Genomic DNA, 26,182 nt, shown 5'->3' on the forward strand with positions numbered 1-26,182 from the left:
ATGCCTTCTTATGGGGTCTTTCTCAGTATCATGATCTAAAATGTTTATTAAAATGCAGCATTAACATGAGACTGGTTACACATTTTGGCAGCAAATAAGTAAGTGTGATCGAACCCATGTTGTTTTAGTTAAAACTAACCTACTTCAGTATTCTTGATTCCTCTACCATCTAGCTGAGGGACACTGTAGTAGTACTTATAGCTGGGTTGGATTCTGGCAGTAGGAGTTTGGCATTAAACTAGTTAAAACAAATAACGCCACCCCCTAACCCCTCCCACTTCCACTAGATCTCCAGTTTTTAGTTTAGTATCACAGGAGTGAAGCACTTTTTTGTCAGCTTAGCTTTCTAGTTACATTTCTTTTCCTTTTTTTCACAATAGCACTCAGTGCCTTGTGGAGCGGAAGTTAGTCAGATAAGGAGGCTCTATCTCTTGTCTTTGGGGATCACTGAACTGGCTTTGATGGTCTAGGGGCCCTGCCGCACTGGATCAGACTGCCGAGGTGGCACTGTGTCAGGTAAGTGCAGCCACAGGCTACAATTGCTGGTCCTGGTTCATGACGCTGCTCAGGTCCGTGATGGGTGTCTCTGCCACTTCCCACTGTTATCTAGCAGTATCCGCTGCTGGCGCTCTGCTTATTGGGGTGAGTTTGCTTAGCTGGGAGAAGGCTGTGGAAGGTAAAAGGTGCCATTATAGCCTTGCGCCCAGCGGTGCATAGCGATTGGCTCCACCATTCTTCTCTCCTTGGTGGGCTTCTGGGAGTACAGAGCCATTTTGGTTGCTAGGAAGACAGTGGGGATGCTGCAGTGGCATGAGATCAGGCAATTGTGTGGGAGTATTTCACTCTCGGCCTTCTAATTGTCAGGGATCCTGATTGCTGGGATTTTGTACCCAACCCAATTACTGTACATACAGGAGCAATATTTAATTGTCATTTAATGTGTCTATGTCCCTTTTAATCATGCTTGCTGACTCTAAGATAGGCCTCCCTCCCACTTCCCTAGAAATGGACGGGACCAATTCTCATGCAATTGTAGCATTGTGCAGTGACTGGTGGGGCACTCATGACCTAAATCGAGAGAACCTAATCACCTTGGACCTCCCCTGTGTTGGAGGTAACAACAAATAGGAATTTAATACCTACCGGTAATTCCTTTTCTCGTAGTCCGTAATAGATACTGGGAAATGTACTTTAGTACCGTGGGGTATAGATCGGGTCCCTTGGAGCCTGACACTTTAAGAAATAATTAGTGTGTGCTGGCTCCTCCCATCTATGCCCCTCCTAGCAGACTCAGTCTAGTAAACTGTGCCCGAGAAGACGGACAAACCGAGAGAGAAGAATATATACATAAAAAAGCGGTGAAGTAACGAACCAACACACAACCGTAACGGGTTGCGGTCGTTCGGTCGACATGTGCAGGGTCGACAGGTCAAAAGGTCGACATGCGGTTTTCACGATTGTTTACCTTTTTCATACTTTACAATCCACGTGGACTACTAATGGGAACGGTAATCTGTGCCGAGCGCAGCGGCAGTGGAGCAAGGGACCTTGCCCGAAGCATGGAGAGGGGACGCGGTGCACTAATTGGGGTTCCCTGTCACTGTACGAAGAAAACGACACCAAAAACAGTAAAAAAATAAAAAGTAGACCTTTTCACCTGTCGACCTTGCACATGTCGACCTAACGACCCTATCGACCTAGTGCATGTCGACCTTTAGTGGTCGACCTAATGTGTGTCGACCCAACGACCCATACCCACAATAACTGATAGCAGAGCTAACCAGAACAGAGGAGAGCAACGCTAACAATGACAAGGATAGCAACGCTAACCCAACATGGAACAGAGATAGCAACAGCAGACCCAACCAAGAACACTTACAACCCTGTAAGCAGGAATTCTAAGCACGGAGGCGGGCGCCGAGTATCCACTACGGACTACGAGAAAAGGAATTACCGGTAGGTATTAAATTCCTATTTTCTCTAACGTCCTATAGATTCCCCTATAGATTGTAAGCTTGCGAGCAGGGCCTTTCTACCTCTATGACGTTTGTTATTACCCAGTTTTGTGATATCATTGTTTTGTTATATCATTGTTATTTCCAATTGTAAAGCGCAACGGAATTTGCTGCGCTATATAAGAAACTGTTAATAAATAAATAACGTCCTAGTGGATACTGGGGAATGTACTTTAGTACCGTGGGGAAGTCCCAAAGCTCCCAGAACAGGTGGGAGAGTGCGGAGATCCCTGCAAAACCGCTTGACCAAACTGAAGGTCTGTAAGTGCTGTTTTCTTGTTTGCTCATTTGATTATGTACTGTGTAATGGGTGCTGCAGATCCCTTGTGGTGCCATATAAGTAAAGGATAATAATAATAATAATAATAATCTGAGGCCAAGGTGTCGAACCCATAGAACGTCACAAACGTGTTCGAACTAGACCAAGCAGCTGCCCGGCACAACTGTAAGGCCGAGACACCTGGGAAGCCACCCAGGAAGAACCCACTGACTTTGTGGAGTGGGCCTGGATAGAACTCAGCAGCGGTAAAGCTGCTGAAGAATATGCTTGTAGAATGGTCAACCTGAGTCAACGAGCAAGACTGCTTAGAAGCAGGATGACCAATCTTGGTAGCATCATAAAGGACAAAAAGCGAGTCAGATTTCCTGTGATGAGCTGTCCTCTTTACGTAAATTTTAACACATCCAAGGATTTTGGAGCAACTGACGTGTCAGCCAGCACTTGAACCACTATTAGCTGATTCATGTGAAGAGCCGACACAACCTTCTGCAAAAACTGCGGGCGAGTCCTGAGCTCTGCCCTATGCACATGAAATATCAAATATGGACTCTTACAGGATAAGGCCCCCAATTCTGACACACGTCTTGCAGAGGCTAATGCCAGCAACATGGCGGTCTTCCAAGTGAGATATTTTAACTGCACCCTGTTTAAGGGTTCAAACCAGTCCAACTGGAGAAAAATCAAGACCACCTTGAGATCCCACGGAGCCATGGGAGGCACGAAGGGTGGTTGAATATGAAGAACACCTTTTAGGAAAGTCTGTACTTCTAGCAACACAGCAAGTTGTTTCTGGAAGAAGATGGAGAGAGACGAAATCTGGACCTTGATGGTGCATAACCGTAGGCCCATGTCTACACCTGTAATGTTTTGACGTAATCACCTTCCTGGTCTGGACCATAGTAGAAATAACCTTAAAGGGGAGATCTTTTCTGGCTGGAATTTCCCTCTCAACCGCCAAGCCGTCAAACGTAGCCGCTGTAAGTCTGGATAGACGTACGGTCCTTGCTGAAGGAGGTCCTCGAGAAGCGGCAGAGGCCAGGGGTCCTCCAGAAACACTGTCAGTAGGTCTGCATACCAGGCCTGCTGAGGCCAATTTTGGGCAATCAGAATTGCCTGAACGCTTCCCCTTTTGAGTCGTTTTAGAACTCTGGGAATGAGAGGGATTGGTGGAAACAGGTATACAAACTGGTAAGTCCACGGTGCCGTCAGAGCGTCGTTTGCCGCGGCCTGCGGATCCCTTGTCCTGGAATAGTAACAACGGAACTTCTTGTTGAGACGAGAAGCCATTAGTTCTATCTGTGGACAACCCCACCGGAAAATCAGTTGTTGAAATACTCGAGGGTGAAGAACCCATTCTCCAGGATGAAGGTCGTGACTGCTGAGGAAGTCCGCTTCCCAATTGTCCACACCTGGAATGAAGATGGGCGAGATGGCTTTTGCATTTGCCTCCACCCAGAGGAGTATCCTGGACACCTCTCGCATTGCAGCCCTGCTTCTTATTCCCCCCTGTCGATTTCTGTGCGCCACCACCGTGGTGTTGTCCGACTGTACCTGGGTGGCTTGATTTCGGAGAAGAGAGGAGTCCTGCGAGAGAGCATTGTAAATTTCCCTGAGTTCCAGTACATTTATCGGGAGTGCAGATTCCTGACTCAACCACTTTCCCTGGAATTGGGACCTTGGGTCACAGCCCCCATATTCGGAGGCTGGCATCCGTTATCAGCAGTATCCACGACTGGATACTGAAACTCCGACCCTCCACAAGGTGAGGGATCTGTAGCCACCAAAACAGGGAAATCCGTGCTTTTAGCAACAGAGTTACCATCTGGTGCATGTGTAGGTTAGACCCTGACCATTTATCCAGCAGATCCAGCTGGAACGGACGGGCATGAAACCCGCTAACCAGTACCCCGGTGTAAATACTCACCGCACCGCGTCTATTCTTCGGCACCTGTTAGGGGCGGCGGCATGCTGCCGGCATGGGCTCACACTCTGGGAGTGTGAGAAACAGCACCTCAGGAGCTTAGTGTCCTGTCAGAGGGGATACGAACCATTAACTCTATATTAAGTTGGTTCGATCCCCCCCCTTCCTAAGTCCCACGACGCAGGCAGACTGGTTGCCAACCAGTGCTGCCTGAAATAAAACAAGCTAGCATAAATGTGGACATTTACTAAGCAGTGATAACAGCGGAGAAGTGAGCCACTGGAGAAGTGCCCATGGCAACCAATCAGCACTGAAGTAACATCTATAATTTGCATACTATAAAATGATACAGAGCTGCTGATTGGTTGATGGGGCTACTTCTCCACTGGCTCACTTCTCTGCTCTTATCACTGCATAGTAAATGTCCCCCAAAGTCTGAAGAAAACTCTCTGGAGCTTCAGAGAATGCACCCAGCTCCTTGGGCACATTTTTCTAAACTGCCGGGACATTTACTAAGCAGTGATAAGAGCGGAGAAGTGAGCCAGTGGAGAAGGTGCCCCATCAAACAATCAGCAGCTCTGTATAATTTTATAGTATGGAAATTATAGATGTTACTTCAGTGCTGATTGGTTGCCATGGGCACTTCTCCACTGGCTCACTTCTCCGCTCTTATCACTGCTTAGTAAATGTCCCCCTAAATCTGCTAGGAGGGGCATAGAGGGGAGGAGCCAGCACACACTAATTATTTCTTAAAGTGCCAGGCTCCAATGGACCTGATCTATACCCCACGGTACTAAAGTACATTCCCCAGTATCCACTAGGACGTTAGAGAAATAAGCAAGGGTGCTTTTCATATAAGATTAGATCTTGGAGTGTCCGACTGACACTGCGTTATTAAGAGTCTCTTTAAGACGACAATTCCATTCTTGGGAATGTGCGGTTACATCCTCAATATAGCAGGCATTTCCCTGTGTACAGATGGAGCCTCGCTCTTTTAGGCTTCTCTGCTGCACCTAGGTGCACCAAGGCTGATTAGCATAAGCCTTTCATCTATTGTTCTCAGCTGCAATACAATACAGAGAGAACAATACAGCAGGGGATTAAGTCATTACAGCAGGGGATTAAGGGGCTACGTCAGTAAGGATAGCAAATTCTGCCAATCAGCAGAATCTGCTATCCTTTTCCTAGCATGCTGGGGGCCGCCCATCGCTTGGCAAGGCCGACCAGCATGCTGACCAGAGCCTCCCCCCCCCCCCCCCCCCTTCAACAAGCAGAAATTGCGAGTGATCGTAATTTCTGCTCGTTAGCAGAAATACTGGAAGCTTCCTGCTGGCGCAGTTTAGCTGCGCCCGCAGGAGACCCACCGCCTTCTCCCTGATCACGAAGGCTGCTTGTGACGTCACGCAGCCGCCGTGACCATGCCCACGACATGCCCCGTTCGTCCGACTCCGTCCCCCATTTGCGCCACACCGCCCCCGCAAAATGCTCCGTCTCCTCCCTGGAAATGGAGCGTTGCCCGTCCCCCCCCCCACCCCCACCCCCGGCCCGTGACAGGCAGAGGCGATCGCATTTTCTGCAGCCCCCCCCCCTGCAGAAAGGGCGGATGCATGCGCAGGATGGGCGCTGCGCATGTGCCCGTTGGGTGATCGTAAAAATTCCGGTTGGATCGCGATTTGCAACCCTACCTGAATTAGCCTCTAAGTCCGACTGCCCTGGCTCAGTTAATCCTAGTAAAGGGATAGATGAGGAGGGCTCCATCTCTACCATCTCACATTTTCCTGTGTACCACAATGGGGTGATATTGGTGGCCGCTATGTGCTGGCTCTCTGATTGGTTCACCAGCACCTCACCGCCATTACTGCTAACTGAAATGCCCCCTAAGAATTCCCTTCTAAAGGTAACCAGAATAATATAATGAGCTTATGCGATGTCTAACTTCAGAAACATCTAACAGCCTTCATCAATAAGCATGTGCCACAATACATATGGATTCCTTACCTATTATTTTCTATGAATGAAGTGTTGAACCAGAAATAGAATGGACAATCATCATAGCCTTTAGGTAGACCCTAAAAACATAGAGTGTGAACATTTTATAACAAGAAATAGATAATCAGACGATGAAAGCTGAAATATTGTTTGCTAATCTATTCCATGTGTGAAGATAATCTGTGTCATTGGGCCTGATTCAGAGGTGGATGTAGACGCGGCCGCAGCTTTTGGTTGCTGCCCATGTGCAACTTTATATAAATGCTGCTACAAAGTCCTTCCCTAGTGTACAGCCATGCGGCTCAATGTGCAAGGACAGAGACGCCCACTGCAGATGTTGTAATACTGCCTGGTGCGTCTGATGGGGCATACACATGCTGCGATTTATCTACTGATTTGGACTATATAGTCCATATCGGTAGTAAACATAGTGTATATCGCACCGTGTGTATACAGCTTGCGATGCCGATGCGCGCTCCAGCGGCGTAGATATCGCAAGTAAAAATAGACTGTACAGGCAGGTAAATTTTGATTAGAAAGTGTACAATCTAGTACACTGTATGTTCAATATTAACCATAGCAAAAATCGTCCAGCGACCGTGTGTATAGTCAATATTGGTGGATTTTGGCTTGGGGTGATCAAGGGAAATCGCATAGCGCAAATCTGCCACATAGGCAGAATCGCACCATGTGTATGCCCCTTTAGACACCACCACTGGTCGCACCAGTCCTATGGCATCTATAGATTTTCCATCCAAGTATGGCCTCCTATGTGAACAAAGAAGTGTCTGTGTAAGTAAACACATTAGCGACACGCCTGCAAAACTTCCATAACATGCCCATAAGACGGACTCTCTCTGTGCATCTGTTTATCCACCTCCCAGTCACCGTCCCGGAACACAGAACACTGCGGGTAATTCAGACCTGATCGCTGCTGTGCGTTTTCGCACAGCAGGCGATCAGGTCCAAACTGCACATGCACCGCAATGCGCAGGAGCGTCGCACGGGTACAAAGCGGATCGCCGCTCAGTGATGGATTTGTGCGACGGATCCGTTCGCACGGGCGTTCGCGAGGAGACTGACAGGAAGTAGGCGTTTGTGGGTGTCAACTGACCGTTTTCAGGGAGTGTCTGGAAAAACGTAGGCGTGTCCATGCGTTTGCATAGAGGGTTCCCGACGTCAATTCCGGTCCCGGGCAGACTTATGTGATCGCAGCGGCTGAGTAAGTCCTGGGCTGCGCAGAGACTGCACAAAATCTGTTTGTTCAGCTCTGCTACACCTGCGTTTGCACACTTGCACAGCGAAAATACACTCCCCCTGTAGGCGGTGACTATCTGATCGCAGCAGTGCAAAAATCGCCTGCTAGCGATCAGGTCTGAATTAGGCCCACTTTTACAAGACAGTTGTGACACTGTGCATCTCAATCACAACTGTACCACTATGCACACACAGTATGTAATGCATGCTCCATTCAAGTTTTTGGGGATTTTCACGTACATGCAGTAGCAAACGTTAGCTCAACTCCTGGAACATTAGCATTGCATGTGCTCTGAATCAGGCCATTGTGTGTTTTTTCCAGTGATGTTGTGACACACTTGCCAATACACCTTAATGACACATCAGTGATAAAAATAGGATTTTAATACCTACCGGTCTATCCTTTTCTCCTAGTCCGTAGAGGATGCTGGGGACTCCAAAAGGACCATGGGGTATAGACGGGATCTGCAGGAGCTTGGGCACACTAAAAAGACTTTGACTGGGTGCAGAGGCGGATTGGGCATAGGGTTTACAGGGAAGATTCCCGGCGGGCCGACGCACCCGTGGGGCCTGTTATGTTTGAGGACATGTCATTTTTATAGACATAATGAATAAGATGCAAAATAATTTGCATATATGAAAATTACTTTGCCACTTAGCCTGTGATTGCAGATGATCTAGTGTATGCTCTGTCTGCCTGCTTGGCTGACATATAAGATTGAGTGAATAGTGACTGGGATACGGTTGGTGTAATAAGCAAGAAAATATATCTTTCTAAAGAATTATATAGTTTCCTAAATTCTGAAGGTGTATCATATAATGTGCTCATAATATTTAATTTTATTTCTTTTTAACTCCCCCTTTGATGCTGGACATGCCCACTATCTGGAAAGTCTTGGAAGGAGGGTGCTGCTGCCATGGCCCATGGCTAGACCTTACACCTCTGGTGCTGCCCATGTGGGGCCACTAGTACAAATTTTTCCAGGGCCGCTTTTTGTTCCCAATCCGCCCCTGACTGGGTGTGAACTGGCTCCTCCCTCTATGCCCCTCACCCAGACCTCAGTTATAGGAACTGTGCCCAGGAGAGACGGACATTTCGAGGAAAGGATTTTTGTTAAACTAAGGGCAAGAAACACACCAGCCCACACCACAAACACACCGTACAACTGGAGTAGCCTGAAACCAGATAACAGTATGAACTAACAGCAACAAGCTGAACCAAACTGATACACAACCACGTGTAACCAAAAATAACCAGTATCAACCTAACTGCAAGGAACAGTCCGCACTGGGATGGGCGCCCAGCATCCTCTACGGACTAGGAGAAAAGGATTTACCGGTAGGTATTGAAATCCTATTTTCTCTTACGTCCTAGAGGATGCTGGGGACTCCAAAAGGACCATGGGGTCTATACCAAAGCTCCAGACCGGGCGGGAGAGTGCGGACGACTCTGCAGCACCGATTGAGCAAACATGAGGTCCTCATCAGCCAGGGTATCAAACTTGTAGAACTTAGCAAAAGTGTTTGAACCCGACCACGTAGCTGCTCGGCAAAGTTGAATTGCTGAGACCCCTCGGGCAGCCACCCAAGATGAGCCCACCTTCCTGGTAGAATGGGCCTTCACTGACTTCGGCAACGGCAATCCAACTGAAGAATGAGCTTGCTGAATCATATTACAAATCCAGCGAGCAATAGTTTGCTTAGAAGCAGGATTTCCAATCTTGTTGGAAGCATACAGGACAAACAGAGCCTCTGTCTTCCGAGTAAGAGCCGTCCTGGCGACATAAATTTTCAAAGCTCTTACAACATCAAGAGATTTAAGGACCGCCACAGCATCCGTAGCCACAGGCACCACAATAGGTTGGTTAATGTGAAACGAAGAGACCACCTTCGGCAGAAATTGTTGCCGAGTCCTCAATTCTGCTCTATCCGCATGGAAGATCAAATAAGGGCTCTTGTGAGACAAGGCCAACTCAGACACTCACCTGGCAGACACCAGAGCCAAAAGCATGACCACTTTCCAAGTGAGAAACTTTAACTCAACCTTACGTAAAGGCTCAAACCAGTGGGACATAAGAAACTGCAACACCACTTCAAGATCCCACGGCGCCACAGGCGGCACAAAGGGAGGATGGATATGCAGCACTCCCTTCACAAAAGTCTGAACCTCAGGAAGGACGGCCAATTCCTTTTGAAAGAAAATAGATAAGGCCGAAATCTGCACTTTGATGGAACCCAAATTCAGGCCCGCATCCACGCCTGCCTGCAAAAAAATGGAGGAAACGACCCAAATGAAACTCCTCCGCAGGAGCTGCTTTGGACTCACACCACGACACATATTTTCTCCAAATATGGTGATAATGCTTCGCCGTGACCTCCTTCCTAGCCTTAAGGAGAGTGGGAATGGCTTCCCCGGGAATACCCTATCGAGCTAAAATCTGGCGTTCAACTTCCACGCCGTCAAACGCAGCCGCGGTAAGTCCGGAAACAGGCAGGGCCCCAGCAGTAACAGGTCCTCTCTTAGAGGAAGCGGCCAGGGATCTTCCACTAATAATTCCTGAAGATCCGGATACCAGGCCCTCCGTGGCCAATCTGGAGCGACGAATATTGCCGGAATCCTTGTTCGTCTTATGAATCCTCAGCACCTTTGGAATGAGAGGAAGCGGAGGGAAAACATACACCGACTGAAACACCCACGGAGTTACCACAGGCTTGGGGTTCCCTTGACCTGGAACAATACTTCGGAAGTTTCTTGTTGAGGCGAGACACCATCTTGTCTATCAGAGGAGTTCCCAAACGCCTTGTTACTTATGCAAATACTTGATGAAGAACCCACTCTCCTGGATGGAGATCGTGTCTGCTGAGAAAGTCTGCTTCCCAGTTGTCGATGCCCGGGGGGAAGACTGCTGACAGAGTGCTTACGTGCTGTTCCGCCCAGCGAAGAATTCTCGTGGCATCCGCCATTGCCGCCCTGCTCCTTGTTCCGCCTTGGCGGTTTACGTACGCCACCGCTGTGATGTTGTCCGACTGGATCAGGACAGGAAGACTCTGAAGAAAACTCTTCGCTTGCAGGAGGCTGTTGTAAATGGCTCTTAACTCGAGAACATTTATGTGGAGAGAAGATTCCTGGCTTGACCATTTTCCCTGGAAACTTCTTCCCTGCGCCCCAGCCTCGGAGACTTGCATCCGTGGTCAGCAGGACCCAGTCCTGGATTCCGAAACGGCATCCCTCTAGAAGGTGAGACCTTTGCAGCCACCACAGGAGAGAGATCCTGGCCCTGGAAGATAGACTTATTTTCCGGTGCATGTGTAGGTGAGCCCCGGACCATTTGTCCAGTAGGTCCCACTGAAACACCCTGGCATGAAACCTGCCAAACGGAATGGCCTCGTAAGCCACCACCATCTTCCCTAGCACTCGAGTGCATTGATGAATCGACACTCCTGTCGGTCTCAAAAGCTCCTTGACCATGGTCTGTATTTCTAGAGCTTTGTCCTCCGGAAGAAAGACTCTCTGAAGCTTCGTGTCTAGGATCATGCCCAGGAAGGGCAGCCGAGTCGTCGGAATTAACTGAGACTTTGGCAAATTTAAAATCCAACCGTGATGTTGCAGAACCGTCAGGGAAAGTTCCACATTCTTTGACAATTGTTCCTGTGACCTCGCCTTTATTAGGAGATCGTCCAAGTACGGGATAATTGTGACGCCTCGCTTGCGAAGGAGTACCATCATTTCTGCCATAACCTTGGTGAAGACCCTCGGGGCCGTGGAAAGCCCAAACGGCAACGTCTGAAATTGGTAATGACAATCCTGTACTGCAAATCTCAGGAAGGCCTGATGCGGAGGATAAATCGGGCCATAAAATCCCCCCCTTCTAGTCTGGAGATCACAGCTCGAAGAGATTCCATCTTGAACTTGAAAGTTTTCAAGTATGGATTGAGGGATTTTAGGTTCAGAATCGGTCTGACCGAACCGTCCGGCTTCGGTACGACAAAGAGGCTCGAATAGAAGCCTTCCCCCTGTTGAGACGGGGGAACGGGAACAATGACCCTCTGTTGACACAACTTTTGTATTTCAGCATTTACTACTTCTCTTTCTGGAAGAGAAACTGGCAAGGCCGATACGAAAAAGCGGCGGGGGGGCATCTCCTGAAACTCCAGCTTGTACCCTTGGGACACTATGTCTAAGACCCAAGGATCCAGGGCCGATTGAACCCAGACCTGACTGAAGATTCGGAGACGGCCCCCCACCGGCACGGACTCCCGCAAGGGAGCCCCAGCGTCATGCAGTGGACTTGGTAGAGGCGGGGGAGGACTTTTGTTCCTGGGTGCCTGAACCTGCAGGCGACTTCTTTCCCCTTCCTCTACCCTTCGAAGCGAGGAAGGACGAGCCCCTACCTCGTTTGTATTTATTAGGCCGAAAGGACTGCATCTGTTGATGATGCCCCTTTTTCTGTTGTGCGGGAACATAAGGAAGAAAAGATGACCTACCCGCAGAAGCGGTGGACACCAGGTCAGCCAGACCGTCACCAAACAAGACACTACCTTTGAAGGGGAGAGCTTCCATATTTTTCTTGGAGTCGGCATCAGAATTCCATTGATCGATCCACAGCGCCCTCCTGGCCGAGACCGCCATGGCATTGACTCTTGATCCCAAGAGGCCAACATCTCTCGCCGCATCCTTTAGGTAACCTGCAGCGTCCTTGATATAACCAAGAGTCAAAAGAATATTATCGTTATCAAGGGTATCCATATCAGAAGCTAAATTATCAGGCCATTTAGCAATAGCACTACTCACCCATACCGACGCCACAGCAGGTCTGAGCAATGCACCAGTATTAACGAAAATGGCCTTCAAGGACGTCTCCAGTTTGCGATCCGCCAGATCCTTGAGAGCTGCCGTGTCAGGGGACGGAAGCGCCACCTTCTTGGACAAACGGGATAGAGCCTTGTCGACATTCGGAGACGACTCCCATTTTTCCCTGTCATCAGAGGGGAAAGGATACGCCATAAAAATTCTCTTGGGAATCTACCACCACTGGATGACCACAGTAACTGCCGCCCAGGGCGCTCCCCCCAGCGCCCTGCACCCTGCGAGGGCCGTTGGTGATGTGTGTGGGAGCATGGAGCGCAGCGCTACCGCTGCGCTGTACCTCGTTACTGAAGTCTTCTGCCGTCACTGAAGTCTTCGGTTCTTCTAATACTCACTCAGCTTCTTTCTTCTGGCTTCTGTGAGGGGGGTGACGGCACGGCTCCGGGAACAAGCAGCTAGGCGAACCAAGTGATCGAACCCTCTGGAGCTAATGGTGTCCAGTAGCCTAAGAAGCAGAGCCCTTGAATAAGAAGAAATAGGTCTGCTTCTCTCCCCTCACTCCCATGATGCAGGGAGCCTGTAGCCAGCAGGTCTCCCTGAAAATAAAAAACCTAACAAAAGTCTTTCTAGAGAAACTCAGTAGAGCTCCCCTAGTGTGTGTCCAGTCACTCCTGGGCACAAAGTCTAACTGAGGTCTGGGGGAGGGGCATAGAGGGAGGAGCCAGTTCACACCCAGTCAAAGTATTTTTAGTGTGCCCAAGCTCCTGCGGATCCCGTCTATACCCCATGGTCCTTTTGGAGTCCCCAGCATCCTCTGGGATGTAAGAGAAATGTTGAAATGACTGCACTGATGCATAATATTTACAATTCATAACATTAATGATGCAGTGGTGGTAGCTCTGGGGGCGAATGATCTACAGGGCCCAGCGGTGAAGTCGGATTGACTTTGTCGAGAACAGCCAAAATCGGATTTGGCCGCAAATTGAATACTGCATTGTCGGATCCTTTCCGTCGGAAAGAATCCAACATGCATAAAAATAGATCCCTTACTGGGAATTGAACATCGGGCTGTGTATAAAATTGTCTTTCATGTTATGACCTATTTCTGATGCATTAGAGCATGCAGCAGCCCTCCAACAGCTGTGGAACTACACACCCCAGCATGCTCTGCCAGTTTTGCTATTAAGGTATGTTAAAACTGAGGCAGGGCATGCTGGGATGTGTAGTTCAACAGCAGCTGGAGGGCCGCAGGTTGAAGACCAATGCATTAGAGTATGCACGCACGTGTTCTAACATCCTAACGACAGAATTCCTGTCTATTGCTCAATCTGTTTATATTTCACTACAGTACAGAAAAGCAATACATGATGCAACAATATAAATACTAAGCATGGTATAAAGCAGGGGTGGGGAACCTTTGACCCTCCAGCTGTTGTTGAACTACACATACCAGAATGCCTTGCTACAGTTTTGCTATTTGGCCATGCTAAAACTGTTGCAGGGCATGCTGGAATGTGTAGTTCAACAACAGCTGGAGGGCAGAAGGTTCCCCATCCCTGGTATAAAGACTAGGCAGTCATATTAATCCACATGTCATAATCCCACTAGGAATAGTAAAAACACAATTAAACAAGAACTCAGCAGCATATTTTAATCAGTGTTACAAGGATTGCAATAATTAAATGGAAAAGGTACTGGTAATAAATAAATAAATAATACTGATATGAGGCGCAGTCTAATGGCCGTGAAGGGAAGCAGTGGTCTACCTGCTCTGGCCTGGTGGGGAATTAGAATGAGACAGAGAACATTACACACATGAGAGGTCTTGTTACCTTACTTAGTGAGCCACCCTCGTACTGTACATACACAATTGAGATAGGCTCCTGTGAAATGCACATACTGTATGTATTTGTGAATATAACCAATGTCCATTTTATAAAACATATTTTCAGTCTACTGATAAAGCATAATAATTGGGCAATGCTGATGGAAAACACAGAGTAGGAAAAAGATATAAATATATGAATACTCACAGCACTAGACTCAAATCTGATCTTGATGTCTCCAGAGATGAGCGGACAGCCTTCCAAGCTAATTACTGTTGAATTGTTCCCAGGATCAAAGAATAGCTGAGGGACAAGAAGATCGCTTTACACAGGGCTTCAATGGAGTCTACTGTTCAATGTGCATTTAATACAGAGTATATTCACTGACACATGGGGGTTCGAAATAGTTACTTGTACTTTCCGCCAATAAAATGCTGGCACAGGTTATTCTTCATATGCATTTACACTGTAGTATAATACAGTATATATTACTTTAATCTAATACGCAACAAATGCACAAAATAAATTTGTATCATTTCTATTCCAAAGTATCATCTATCAATTCCATGTGTAACCTCTACATAGGTATTATACACACTACATATACAGTATGCATGGCATCCCTAAATGCTTACTACACATATTGCATTATTACAGGTCCTGACATACCCTAATGTGGGCCTGGCCAACCTGTGGCTTTCTATAGCTGTTGTGAAACTACACATTCCAGCATGTCCTGCCACAATTTTATCATTTCCTAATAGCAGAACTGTAGCAGGGCATGCTGGGACTTGTAGTTTTGCAACAGCTGGAGAGCCACAGGTTGGCCAAGCCTGCCCTAATGGCTTGATTCCGAGTCACATGCAAGATGGTTCTTTTTCGTACATCTCTTGCCCCCCAGAAATGCCCATTTCACAGACAGAGAGATGCAGCCAACATGCTATTTGTTGCTATTCCCCCTTTTACTGTACCTTGCAGTTGTCTTGTGTCTCACAAACACACTGAAATACCACTTGTTTTGCAGAGATTATCTGGACTTTCATATCACTTCCATTGCTTTTACCTACACCTATATCATAAAAAAAAAATTGAAAAAGTAAATTGTATAATTTCACTCTTATAATGACCAACATCATGCACGAAAATATCTGAAAATTGGTATAAATCCACTGTGCAAAGCAATCTGGTTCCAAGAGAAGATCAGTGTATAACACTAAGGTATCTATGAAACAATGGGAAGGGATACAATGGGATACTGTTACAATGCTCCTTAATGAGCATTCACAAATAAACCGCCAGAGGCTTTACATCGATTCCCATTCTAAGCAGAGACATCTACCGTACACTAATGAGCCCCAGTTATAGAGACGCAGGCTCTCTGAGACTGGGATTGTAACTGTTCATGTCAATCCCAAGTAATAAAGCTGTGATTCAAACACAGAGCTGCTATGGCAATATTGGCAGAACGGACGATACTTGCGATGGAAATAATTATTTTCATGTTTCTCTGAACCTCTTCTTCAAAGTAACCATTTTGCAGAGGTCTATCTATATAACGGTTCGGTAGAATATAATGGGAACATAATGCTCATCATTGTATCAATGCCAGAATATACTGTCAAGACACTTAAGCTGTTTTCTTATTAATGTTTTATTTATTCCAGAATGTTGAGAACTGATATTACCTTCAATTGAATGGATTCTAATGCTTCGGACTCGGAGCTGTTTCTCTGGTGGGAGCTGTAAATTGTACTTGTTCTTAACAATTTCATAGTAACCGACATATCTGCTCTGAAATGCAACAGAGCAAACACATAAGAAATAAAACAAAATGTTAAATACATAAATGGCAAAAAAGCGGGACAATTCCCATTATCTACACTATGTTGACAAAAGCGATTAGACACCAGTGCAAGCAAAATGGTGTGCTCTGGTCACAGACACATGTTCGTGAAGGTATATAACAGGTAGAGGGGCACTGATTAGATCATTTGCTAGCAAAATGGCTTGCCGGAAGGAGCTAACCGAGTTTGAAAAGGGATCATCATAGGATCTCCATGTTTCCAGGGCGACGCTGGACTGGAATACAGAATTCGGTAACCCGGAAAGACTGACCAGCTCAAAGTCCAGATCTTCACCCCATTGAGAACCTCTGGGATAAATTGGAGCGATGGGTAAACCGACTCAAACTTCTTCAGTGTCACGGTTGGTCACTGTACTTAAGGCGGAATGGCGAAACATACTGCCTGCTGTAGGACAGTTTGCCAAGAAGGGTGTCTGTAGTAATCTCTGCAGGTGGTGGACCTACAAAGTGCGGACGTCAATAAAATCTTGTTGGTCTATTTGCTGTCATTGTCCAATCACTTTTGTCTACATAGTTTATAAAATAACAGTCATGTCTACATTAACTACTGCAAACTATAAAATCATCACCCAATCATGCTGTAATGTATGGTCTGCTGAAGACGAATATGGTCAGAACCAGAAATGCGTTAACTTGACTGCTACAGTACCTGCCAACATTACAAAGCACAACAATACATACATGGTCCTGGCACAGATCCTCCTCAACCACTACTCCGTTCTGCCCCGACCACAAAGCCAAATTACCCAGCCATGCCCCAAATCTGACCTGATCTCTAGGCCATGCAGGTTTTGTCCGCAATTGGATGAAAATCAGGACTGCACAGCATGTTACGCAGTGACCGTTAGTGTAACCAAAAATGACTAGACCAGTAATTCCCAAACTCAGTCCACAATGCACCCTAACAGTCCAGGTTTAAAGGATATTCCTGTTTAAGCACAGGTGAAACCTCAATCAGTTTGATTATACTATCTGTGCACAAGCATGGCTATCCTTAAAACTGGACTGTTAGGGTACCTTGAGGACTGAGTTTGGCAAACTTTGGACTAGGAAATATAGACCCATAGTCAAGGCCAAAGTAAAATATGTAAGAGGGAAACTTTAAAGTGTACTCTTTATTGTAGTGCACAATTGTCTGCTACAGAGATTATTAATATAATATACAGTTAATTTTTTTAACAAAATATATAAAACAGTTGAGGTCTTCTGGCAGGATGGGGCCAAGGCTGCACTGAGAACATTTATGATCCTATCTAGGGAAATCAATCCCATCCCATTTTTGTAATCCCGGGATTGAAAAAAATCTCAATTCCAGGAATGAATCATCCCTACAGGAAAAAAACTGCACACATTGGCCCTCACAGGAAAAAAAAAACACACATTCATGATTCAATTCCCCAGCCACCACTGAAATAATAATTAGCAATTTACAACTTAATATACAATCTTATATTCTTAAAACATATAATGTAGGTGAAATATGACTGTTCTGTACTAACAGTGCCTATAACTCTCTGATAGTCCCAGCAGCAAAACATTCATATTAAAATGATCAACACCACAGGACTAACCTGAGACGGTGTTTCCACACCTTGAAACTTGGTGCTGACGGATGTATCAGTCCTTCGCTCACCGAAGTAATCCAAACTTTCCTAAGAAAAAAAAAAGTCACTGAAGACTTTGTACTTTCTAATTATGAATAATAGTCCATCATGGGATCTACAATGGAAAAATTCTGATTCATTGAAAATCAAGGCATACAGTAAATATGCACTGAGCAACTAGTTTGGTACACACACAGTTTACCTGTAGAAATGAGGGCATCTGTACAAATGAAGGCATATGATGTCATTAAATAGCATTTGCACTGCAGGACTGCACTTTTACATGGTCATAAATAAATGAACTACAATAATTCACATGTATTGATTAACTGAACCCTACACACATGCATATGTGATATTATAACAGACTGTATACATGGAGGAGCTCATGCTCGGAATTGGTGTTTAAATCAGAAGTGCAGAACTGGTCATATCACAGGTTGAAACCAGCTCTATAATAGTAGTATATGCCCCTGATTTACTCCAGGAACAGCAGTGGTAAATGTACCTGGTTGAAGCCAGAAGATGTGACGTCATAGTAGTAGCAGTAAATGGTTATGCACGGCCAGAGTTTTGTACCTAGCTCCACCAAATTTGGTGCAGTTTGACCAGGATTCGGTTTTTGTCTAGGTTCGAACTTTGTCAGGGTCTTGGGTGTCTACATGTTGGTCACCAACTAAGTCGTGGAGTCTCTGAATTAAAATTTTTGTTTAAGCAACTTAGCTCAGGCTGTCTCCCAGTGCCGAAAAAAAACCAGCACTGATCTGAAGGCACCGGCTGATATGTACCAGTGGAGGGCAGACAGAGCTCCAAAGAGCAGTGAGTAAGAGGATCAACTGTCACACTGCACCTGCACTTACAGTTACTAGCCATGCTCGCCAATGTTGGTCCGCAATGATTTCTGTTCTGCAGAGATTCCTGTTCTGCAATGATTTCTGTTCTGCAGAGATTTCTGAAACAACAGTGATTTTGGAAGCTATACTGATTTCTATTCTGTAGGTCAGTCTACTCCTGATATATCTCATTCCAAACAGATAATATGCCAGCCCGCACTGTCATTTACTCCTAATTTGCATTGTTATCCAGGTGTGAATGACTTCTGTGTTCCTTCTCAAAGCTTTCCCCTTTAGTATACTACATTCAAACTAAGGTTACTTAACCTGGGTACACACTGGCCAATATATCGTAATTCTATTAAACAGCTGATATATCGCTTGACTGTCGCCCATTGTGTACCAACGATATGTCTGTGAACGCCGTTGTTCACAGACATATTGCGTCGGCTCTGCAGCACACACGATGACCAATATATCTACAGATATATTGGTGCATCGTTGTGTGTGTACGGCGTACACATACTGCAGCAGCCGGCAGTGATTGACGGCTGAACTGTGTGTGACATCAGTCACGATGGATCAGGTAGTGTCTATACACAACACATTGCCCAATCCGGCTATAGATACAGTATATCTGCACATCAATTGATCTGCAGATATGTCTTTCAGTAGTTTCACATATCAGCCTTCAAAAGTGTGGTGCTTTTTAGGACCATTTACTGTTAAAGCACAACCACAGTAAGTTTCAGAAAAGCCATGCCACCAAGCAAAATTATCTAGTCTGGGTCACAGCTACTCAGCTGCTAGAAGTAAAAGAGTGGCAAGACGTGAGGAGACTTCAGAGGAAGTACAAGTACAGTACACTTGGAAGCTCAAAAAGAGAGACAAGCAGCCACCCGAGATAGAGAATCACTCAATGCAAGGCTAGCTCACCAATCTGCTGATGCTGCTAGACATGCAGCATCCAGGGCCATGGAGTCCCCAGCTGCAAGACAAACATGTCAGCTGATGCTGCCAGACATACAGCCTCAAGGGACATGGGTCCTAAATTCCTAATACAGATCTGATCGCAGCAGTAAATTTGTTAGCAGTTAGCCAAAACCATGTGCACTGGGGGGGGGGGGGGGGGCAGATATAACATGTGCAGAGAGAGTTAGATTTGAGTGGGGTGTGTTCAAACTGAAATCTAGATTGCAGTGTAAAAATAAAGCAGCCAGTATTTACCCTGCACAGAAACAATATAACCCACCCAAATCTAACTCTCTCTGCAAATGTTATATCTTCCCCACCTTCAGTGCAGATGGGGGGTAATTCTGAGTTGATCGCAGCAGGAACTTTGTTAGCAGTTGGGCAAAACCATGTGCACTGCAGGGGGGGCAGATATAACATTTGCAGAGAGAGTTAGATTTGGGGGGGTTATTTTGTTTCTGTGCAGGGTAAATACTGGCTGCTTTATTTTTACACTGCAATTTAGATTGCAGATTGAACTCACCACATCCAAATCTATCTCTCTCTGCACATGTTATACCTGCCTCCCCTGCAGTGCACATGGTTTTGCCCAACTGCTAAAAAATGTCCTGCTGCGATCAACTTGGAATTACCCCCCATGTGCACTGCAGGGGAGGCAGATATAACATGTGCAGAGAGACATAGATTTGGATGTGGTGAGTTCAATCTGCAATCTACATTGCAGTGTAAAAATGAAGCAGCCAGTATTTACCCTGCACAGAAACAAAAGAGCCCACCCAAATCTAACTCTCTCTGCACATGTTATATTTGCCCCTCCCCCCCTGCAGTGCACATGGTTTTGCCCAACTGCTAAGAAAGTTCCTGCTGCGATCAACTCAGAACTACCCCCATGGTTTTGCCCATTAGCTAACAATTTTGCTGCTGCAATCAGATCTAAATTAGTCCCATGGAGTCAGCAGCTGCAAGACAAACACATCAGTCACTCAAGGCTGCACAAATTACTACAGTTTAACCACTTAACTGACAATTTTTCCCTTCAAAACTGTTCATATGGTTGTTTTTTATTATTTTTAAATTAAATATAAACCCTGTGGAGACTATGGACACCGAAGAAGAAAAGTAATTTTAAAATATTTAAATATTATATTATGCACATATGCAGAACGGAGATCATCGTCAAAAACTGGGGGACACAGTGGGGCGGCGCGTGATCTGACCATGCCAGTTAAGTGGTTAGGGTTGAGGTTACCAAAGGGTAAAGAACGGGCACACTAGATGTGCCAAGAGGTTCTTATCTGCTGTCAAATTCTATTTTTCTGTCCAGGGCCATGGAGTCCCCAGCTGCAATGCAAATCCGCCAGTCAGCCAATGCTGTACAAACTGCAGCCTCGAGATCCATGGAGTCTCCAGCAGCAACACTAATTTGACATCCTGCTAATGCTGCAAGAACTGCAGTTCTCAGATTAAAACCATGGCAAGACTTTGAACATGCTGCATTTCACTATGATGCAAATATCCAGTATAAGATGCACCCTAAGGTAAATATTGTGTCTCTGTGATGCACTGTAGTGCTAAGACATGGGGCAGACAAGCACCTGGTATGTGTTGCTGTGGGGGCAAGGTGAAACTCCCAGCACTTTTGGACCCACCTAAGCCACTTAAGTATCTGGTTCTAGAACACACAATAAATGAATATCCATTCTTCAACCTGGGCAGGTATCCCAGCTAGTACACAATATAGTACTTGCCTGGACAGTTTTATTAATAACAGCCCAGAAATGGACAGTTATTATCATGTCTTTTCTATACTATATTAATTGGGTCTGTCTAAGGGAAATATACCTGGGGACCTGATGTGTATATTTTCTACACCAACCTGGTCTATGACATTTGCCACTGGAGACTTAAATTGATTTGATACTATTCTGCTCTGATATATGTAATTCAATGTTTCTATGGCGTATATGCATGAAGCAGTGAAAAGTGTGGAGAAGTGAGCCAGTGGGGAAGTTGCCCATGGCAACCAATCAGTACTGACGTAACATTTATAATTTGCATACTATAAAATTATACAGAGCAGCTGATTGGTTGCCATGGGCAACTTCTCCACACTTTTCACTGCTTCATGAATAGACCCCATGCGTTTTGTTTATATGTGAGAGGTCCTTCTCAACTGTTCTCTTATAATAATAAAAGCTAAGTTTTATCTTAATTGTTAGGTGGATCAGTGCCCCAACAAAAGAGTACCATTCTTTATTTCTCTAGCATCCATAAGCGATATTGGGGACAGATCAGTACGATGGGGTATAGACTGGTCCAAAGGAGCCAGTGCACTTTACATTTCTTCAACTGGGTGTGCTGGCTCCTCCCCTCTATGCCTCCTCCTACAGGACAGTTTAGAAAAAAGTGCCCTCAGGAGAGGATGCACACTCTGCAACCTCCAGAGTTTTTCTTCAATTTCTTTTAAAGTTTTATTTCTTTCGGTATGCTGTTTGGGCAACAGCATACCTGCACCGTTGGAGTTAGGTGGGGATGGTCACCGGCCTCACGAGGTGCAGAGCCGCTTCTCTGCTACAGGACCACCGTCCTGAGGGGCTGTTTGTTCAGCAGGGCATGGTGCCTTGGCTGTCGTAGCCGCAGCATGCCACACACCCCTGAAGGTGATCATCGGTGGTGAGTATTCGCCGGGGACCCCACTAGGGGGGTCCCCCGATTCACTGTGCAGCTGAAGCGTGGGTGAGACGTACGGGTCCCTCCTGGGGGGACCCGCTGTAGCCCCTGCGTGAGACTGGCTAAAATACATGTACCAAGCATTTATGTGAGGCTACAAACATAGGGAGACATGGCCAGTATAAATATAACACAGTAGCTACGGCGCCATGGTGGGGGGCGGAGCTACATTAGAGCAGGCTCAGCGGCATTTGGCGCCTTCCTCTGCATAGCAGCAGCAGCCTCAACAGCTCCTCCATAGCTGTCCCTGGATCACTGGTACCGGGTGTAGAGGGAGAGAGCTGCTATAGTGTGCACAAGTAACATCCCTCTGAGGGATTTTTCCTAATACAGTCACTGTTGCTTACATATATAAAATGCTGACAGCCTCACTGGGGCTGTGCAGCGTTGGGTGCGCTGGTGTCCTCTCCCTCCTGTGGCTCCTCTCACATACAATAGGACAGGCTTGTATTGTATTTCAGGCTGTGTTGTATGTGTATTGTACCTGGTTTTTTTTAATTCAATATGGTAAAACAGCAGTTATGTAGTGTTTGTAATGCTAGATTCTCCCCTAGTTCATCTGGCTCAATATCATGTGAGCAGTGTAGTCAGTCATCTCAGAATGCTGATAACAATGTGGGGCAGAGTCCAGAGCCCTCCTGGTTGGGGGATATCAAAACTATGATGTCTGATATGTCATCTCAGCTCACTGCAAATGCAAATAAAACTCAGGAACTGCAACAAGCAGTGGCAAGTCTAACTGCTAAACATCCCCCCTACAGGTGCACAAAAACGTGCTCTACCTGCACTCCTATCAGATACTGATGATGATATACAGGATGATGGGGATGATGTGGACCCCATAAGTGGGGATTCCACACCTACCCAGGATATTGAACCCCTCATATTGGCTATTCGGGGTGTGTTAAAGCTCCCCCTGGAGGATGCTAATAGTCAGCAGTCATTTTTCCTCCCACAAGACAAACTAACAGTCACATTTCCTGATTCCAAGGAATTGGATGACTTATTTAAAATAGCCTGGAAAAATCCAGATAAAAAATATCAGGTGTCCAAACGGTTTCTGCATACATTCCCCTTTGCCCCTGAAGGCAGAAAATTCTGGGAAGAATCTCCAGCAGTGGATGTCTCATTCTCTCGCCTTTCTAAAAAGGAGGTACTTCCTGATCCAGACTCCTTTACGGTAAAGGACTCGGCAGTTAGGAAAATTGAGGCCACGCTAAAATCTATCTACACTGCTGCAGGTGTAGCTCAAAGACCGGTCATTGCTGGTTGCTGGATGACACATGCAATTCATTCCTGGGCTTCTCAAATTCAGGAAGGTCTTTCGGGTGATATGACCTTAGCTACTACTGTAACTTTTCTAAAACACATTCAGGACACGGCAAGAGTCCTCTGTGACTCCCTTAAAGAGATTAGCAATATTAATGCTAGGACCTCTGCTATGGCTGTGTCTGCGCGCAGAGCGATATGGTTGCGTCAGTGGATTGCTGACGCTGACTCCAAACGTAATGTGGAATCTCTTCCCTTTACAGGTGAATGGCTCTTTGGAGGTGAATTGGATGCATGGATCTCCAAAGCTACTGCTGGGAAATCCCGGTTTCTCCCTTCAGGAGCTCCGCCTGCTAGACGTACCTACCCGGGACGTCTACTCAGTCCTTTCGGTCCTCTAGATTTCGATCTAGGGCCAAGGGGGGCCACCAACGCAGCTAGAGGCACCAGATGTAAGCCTAAGGATCCAGCGGTTGCTGGATCTCAGGATCAGAGCACCAGTTCTGCTTCCGCAAAGTCTTCAGCATGACGGTGCCAACCCACCCCGAAGGGATCTCGTGGTGGGAGCTCGTTTATGTCACTCCAGCCACATCTAGGACGGTTCCTGCCAAGATGCTTGGGTAAGGGACCTTATCTCTCAGGGTTACAAGCTGGAGTTCAACGGTGCTCCTCCCCAACGATTTTTAAAATCAAGCTTACCAGCTTTGGAAAATATGCGTGGTACGCTGCTACTGGCCATCAACAAGTTGGTCCAGTCCCAGGTCATTGTTCCAGTACCCCTACAACAACGAGGACAAGGTTACTACTCCAGTCTGTTCGTAGTACCAAAACCAGACGGGTCTGTGAGACCCATTCTGAATCTGAAGTCCTTGAATCCTTACCTGAAGGTTTTCAAATTCAAGATGGAATCTTTGAGAGCAGTGATCGCAGGCCTGGAACAACAGGAATTCTCAGTGTCCCTGGATATCAAGGACGCTTAACTCCATATCCCAATTTGGCCTCCTCATGAGGCTTATCTGCAGTTTGCCCTACTGAACGATCACTACCAGTTTCAGTCGTTACCCTTCGGCCTGTCTACAGCTCAGAGGGTGTTCACGAAGGTGATGGCGGAAATGATGTTTCAGATCAGGGTCCAGGGGGTCAACGTAATTCCATACCTGGACGATCTCCTGATAAAAGCGAGTTCCAGGGAGCTTCTATTGCTCCATATAGATCGCACTATCTAACTTCTGTCTCACCACGGGTGGATCCTCAACTTGCAGAAGTCTCATCTGGAACCGTCTCAGCGGCTCCTGTTTCTGGGGATGCTACTGGTACTGTAGCACAGAAAGTGTTCCATCCAGAGGAAAAAGTGAGAACTCTGCTTGAGTCTCCATTCATCTTTGCATAAAATTGTTGGGAAAGATGGTGGCCTCGTACAAGGTGATTCAGTTCGGAAGGTTTCATGCCAGACCATTTCAATTGGACATCCTGAACAAGTGGTCCGGTTCGCATCTTCAGATGCACCGGATGATTCGGTTGTCACACCAAGCCAGGATTTCACTCCTGTGGTGGCTACAGTCTTCCAACCTGCTGGAAGGTCGATGCTTTGGGATTCAGGATTGGATCCTCCTCACGACGGATACGAGTCTGAGAGGATGGGGAGCTGTCACCCAGGGGGCGCAGTTCCCGGGCAGGTGGTCTGCCCAAGAGGCCCTACTTCCGATTAACATTCTGGAACTTAGGGCCATTTACAATGCTGTGATTCAGGCCTCCCCTCTACTCTGGGATCGGGCGATCCAGGTTCAGTCGGACAACGCCATGGCTGTGGCGTACATCAATTGACAAGGGGGAACAAAAAGCAGGGCCTGCATGTGAGAAGTGTCAAGAATACTCCTCTGGGCAGAAAGAAATGCAAGAGCACTTTCCGCAATCTTCATTCCGGTAGTGGACAACCGGAAAGCGGACTTCCTGAGTCGCCACGACCTCCACCCGGGGGAGTGGGGACTACACCCTCAGGTGTTTCAACAGATCATCGACAGGTGGGGATGCCCACAGATCAGTTTGATGTCCTCTCGCCTCAACAAGAAGCTTCGCTGCTATTGCTCACGAACCAGGGACCCTCAGGTTAGCGCAGTGGATGCGCTGACATCGCCTGGCCTTACCAGCTGGTCTACCTGTTTCCTCCGATTCCGTTGATCCCAAAGGTGCTCAAGCAGATCAGGCATCAAAGAGTGAGAGCAATCTTGATTGCCCCGGATTGGCCCCGAAGAGCGTGGTACGCAGCTCTTCTGGACATGTTCGTAGAGGACCCTTGGCCTCTACCACTAAGAAGGGATCTTCTTCAACAAGGACCGTTCGTCTACCCAGACTTACGACGGTTTCGTTTGACGGCATTGAAGTTGAGTGGAACATCCTAGTTCACAAAGGGCTTTCCAAGAAGGTCATTGCCACTATGGTGCAAGCCAGAAAACCTGCGACGTCAAAACACTATCATCATGTCTTGCGGAGATATGTCTCCTGGTGCAAGGTACTCTGTGGAAGTCCACTTGGGAAGGTTCCTACATTTCCTGCAGGCTGGAGTGGATAAAGGCTTACGTCTGGAATCCATTAAGGTCCAGATTTCAGCTCTTTCCATCTTCTTCCAGAGGAAGTTGGCTCTCTTGCCGGAAGTTCAGACCTTCTTGCAAGGGGTGCTTTACATACAACCTCCATTCGTGCCGCCTACGGCACCTTGGGATCTGGATGTAGTGTTATGCTTTCTACAGTCCTCCTGGTTTGAACCTCTGACAACAGTAGAAGATAAGTAACTCACGTGGAAACTGTGTTGTTACTG

At 46.6% G+C, this 26,182-nt stretch overlaps 1 protein-coding gene across 9 annotated transcripts in view; it reads right to left on the bottom strand.

Moving 5' to 3' along the window:
* LOC135005292 (phosphatidylinositol 3,4,5-trisphosphate 3-phosphatase TPTE2-like) overlaps positions 1–26,182 on the bottom strand; it is a 295,357-nt gene that overhangs the window by 4,503 nt on the left and 264,672 nt on the right. For all 9 annotated transcript variants that reach the window (XM_063951927.1, XM_063951919.1, XM_063951920.1 and 6 more), the window contains 5 exons: positions 17,531–17,611; positions 15,781–15,886; positions 15,067–15,164; positions 14,303–14,398; positions 6,215–6,285 (listed from right to left, as the gene is read on the bottom strand). In XM_063951927.1, coding sequence (XP_063807997.1) covers positions 6,215–6,285; positions 14,303–14,398; positions 15,067–15,164; positions 15,781–15,886; positions 17,531–17,611 — 452 coding nt within the window. The remainder of the gene's footprint in view (positions 1–6,214; positions 6,286–14,302; positions 14,399–15,066; positions 15,165–15,780; positions 15,887–17,530; positions 17,612–26,182) is intronic.

This window comes from Pseudophryne corroboree, chromosome 2, assembly GCF_028390025.1.
Source record: "Pseudophryne corroboree isolate aPseCor3 chromosome 2, aPseCor3.hap2, whole genome shotgun sequence".
Taxonomy (NCBI): domain Eukaryota; kingdom Metazoa; phylum Chordata; class Amphibia; order Anura; family Myobatrachidae; genus Pseudophryne; species Pseudophryne corroboree.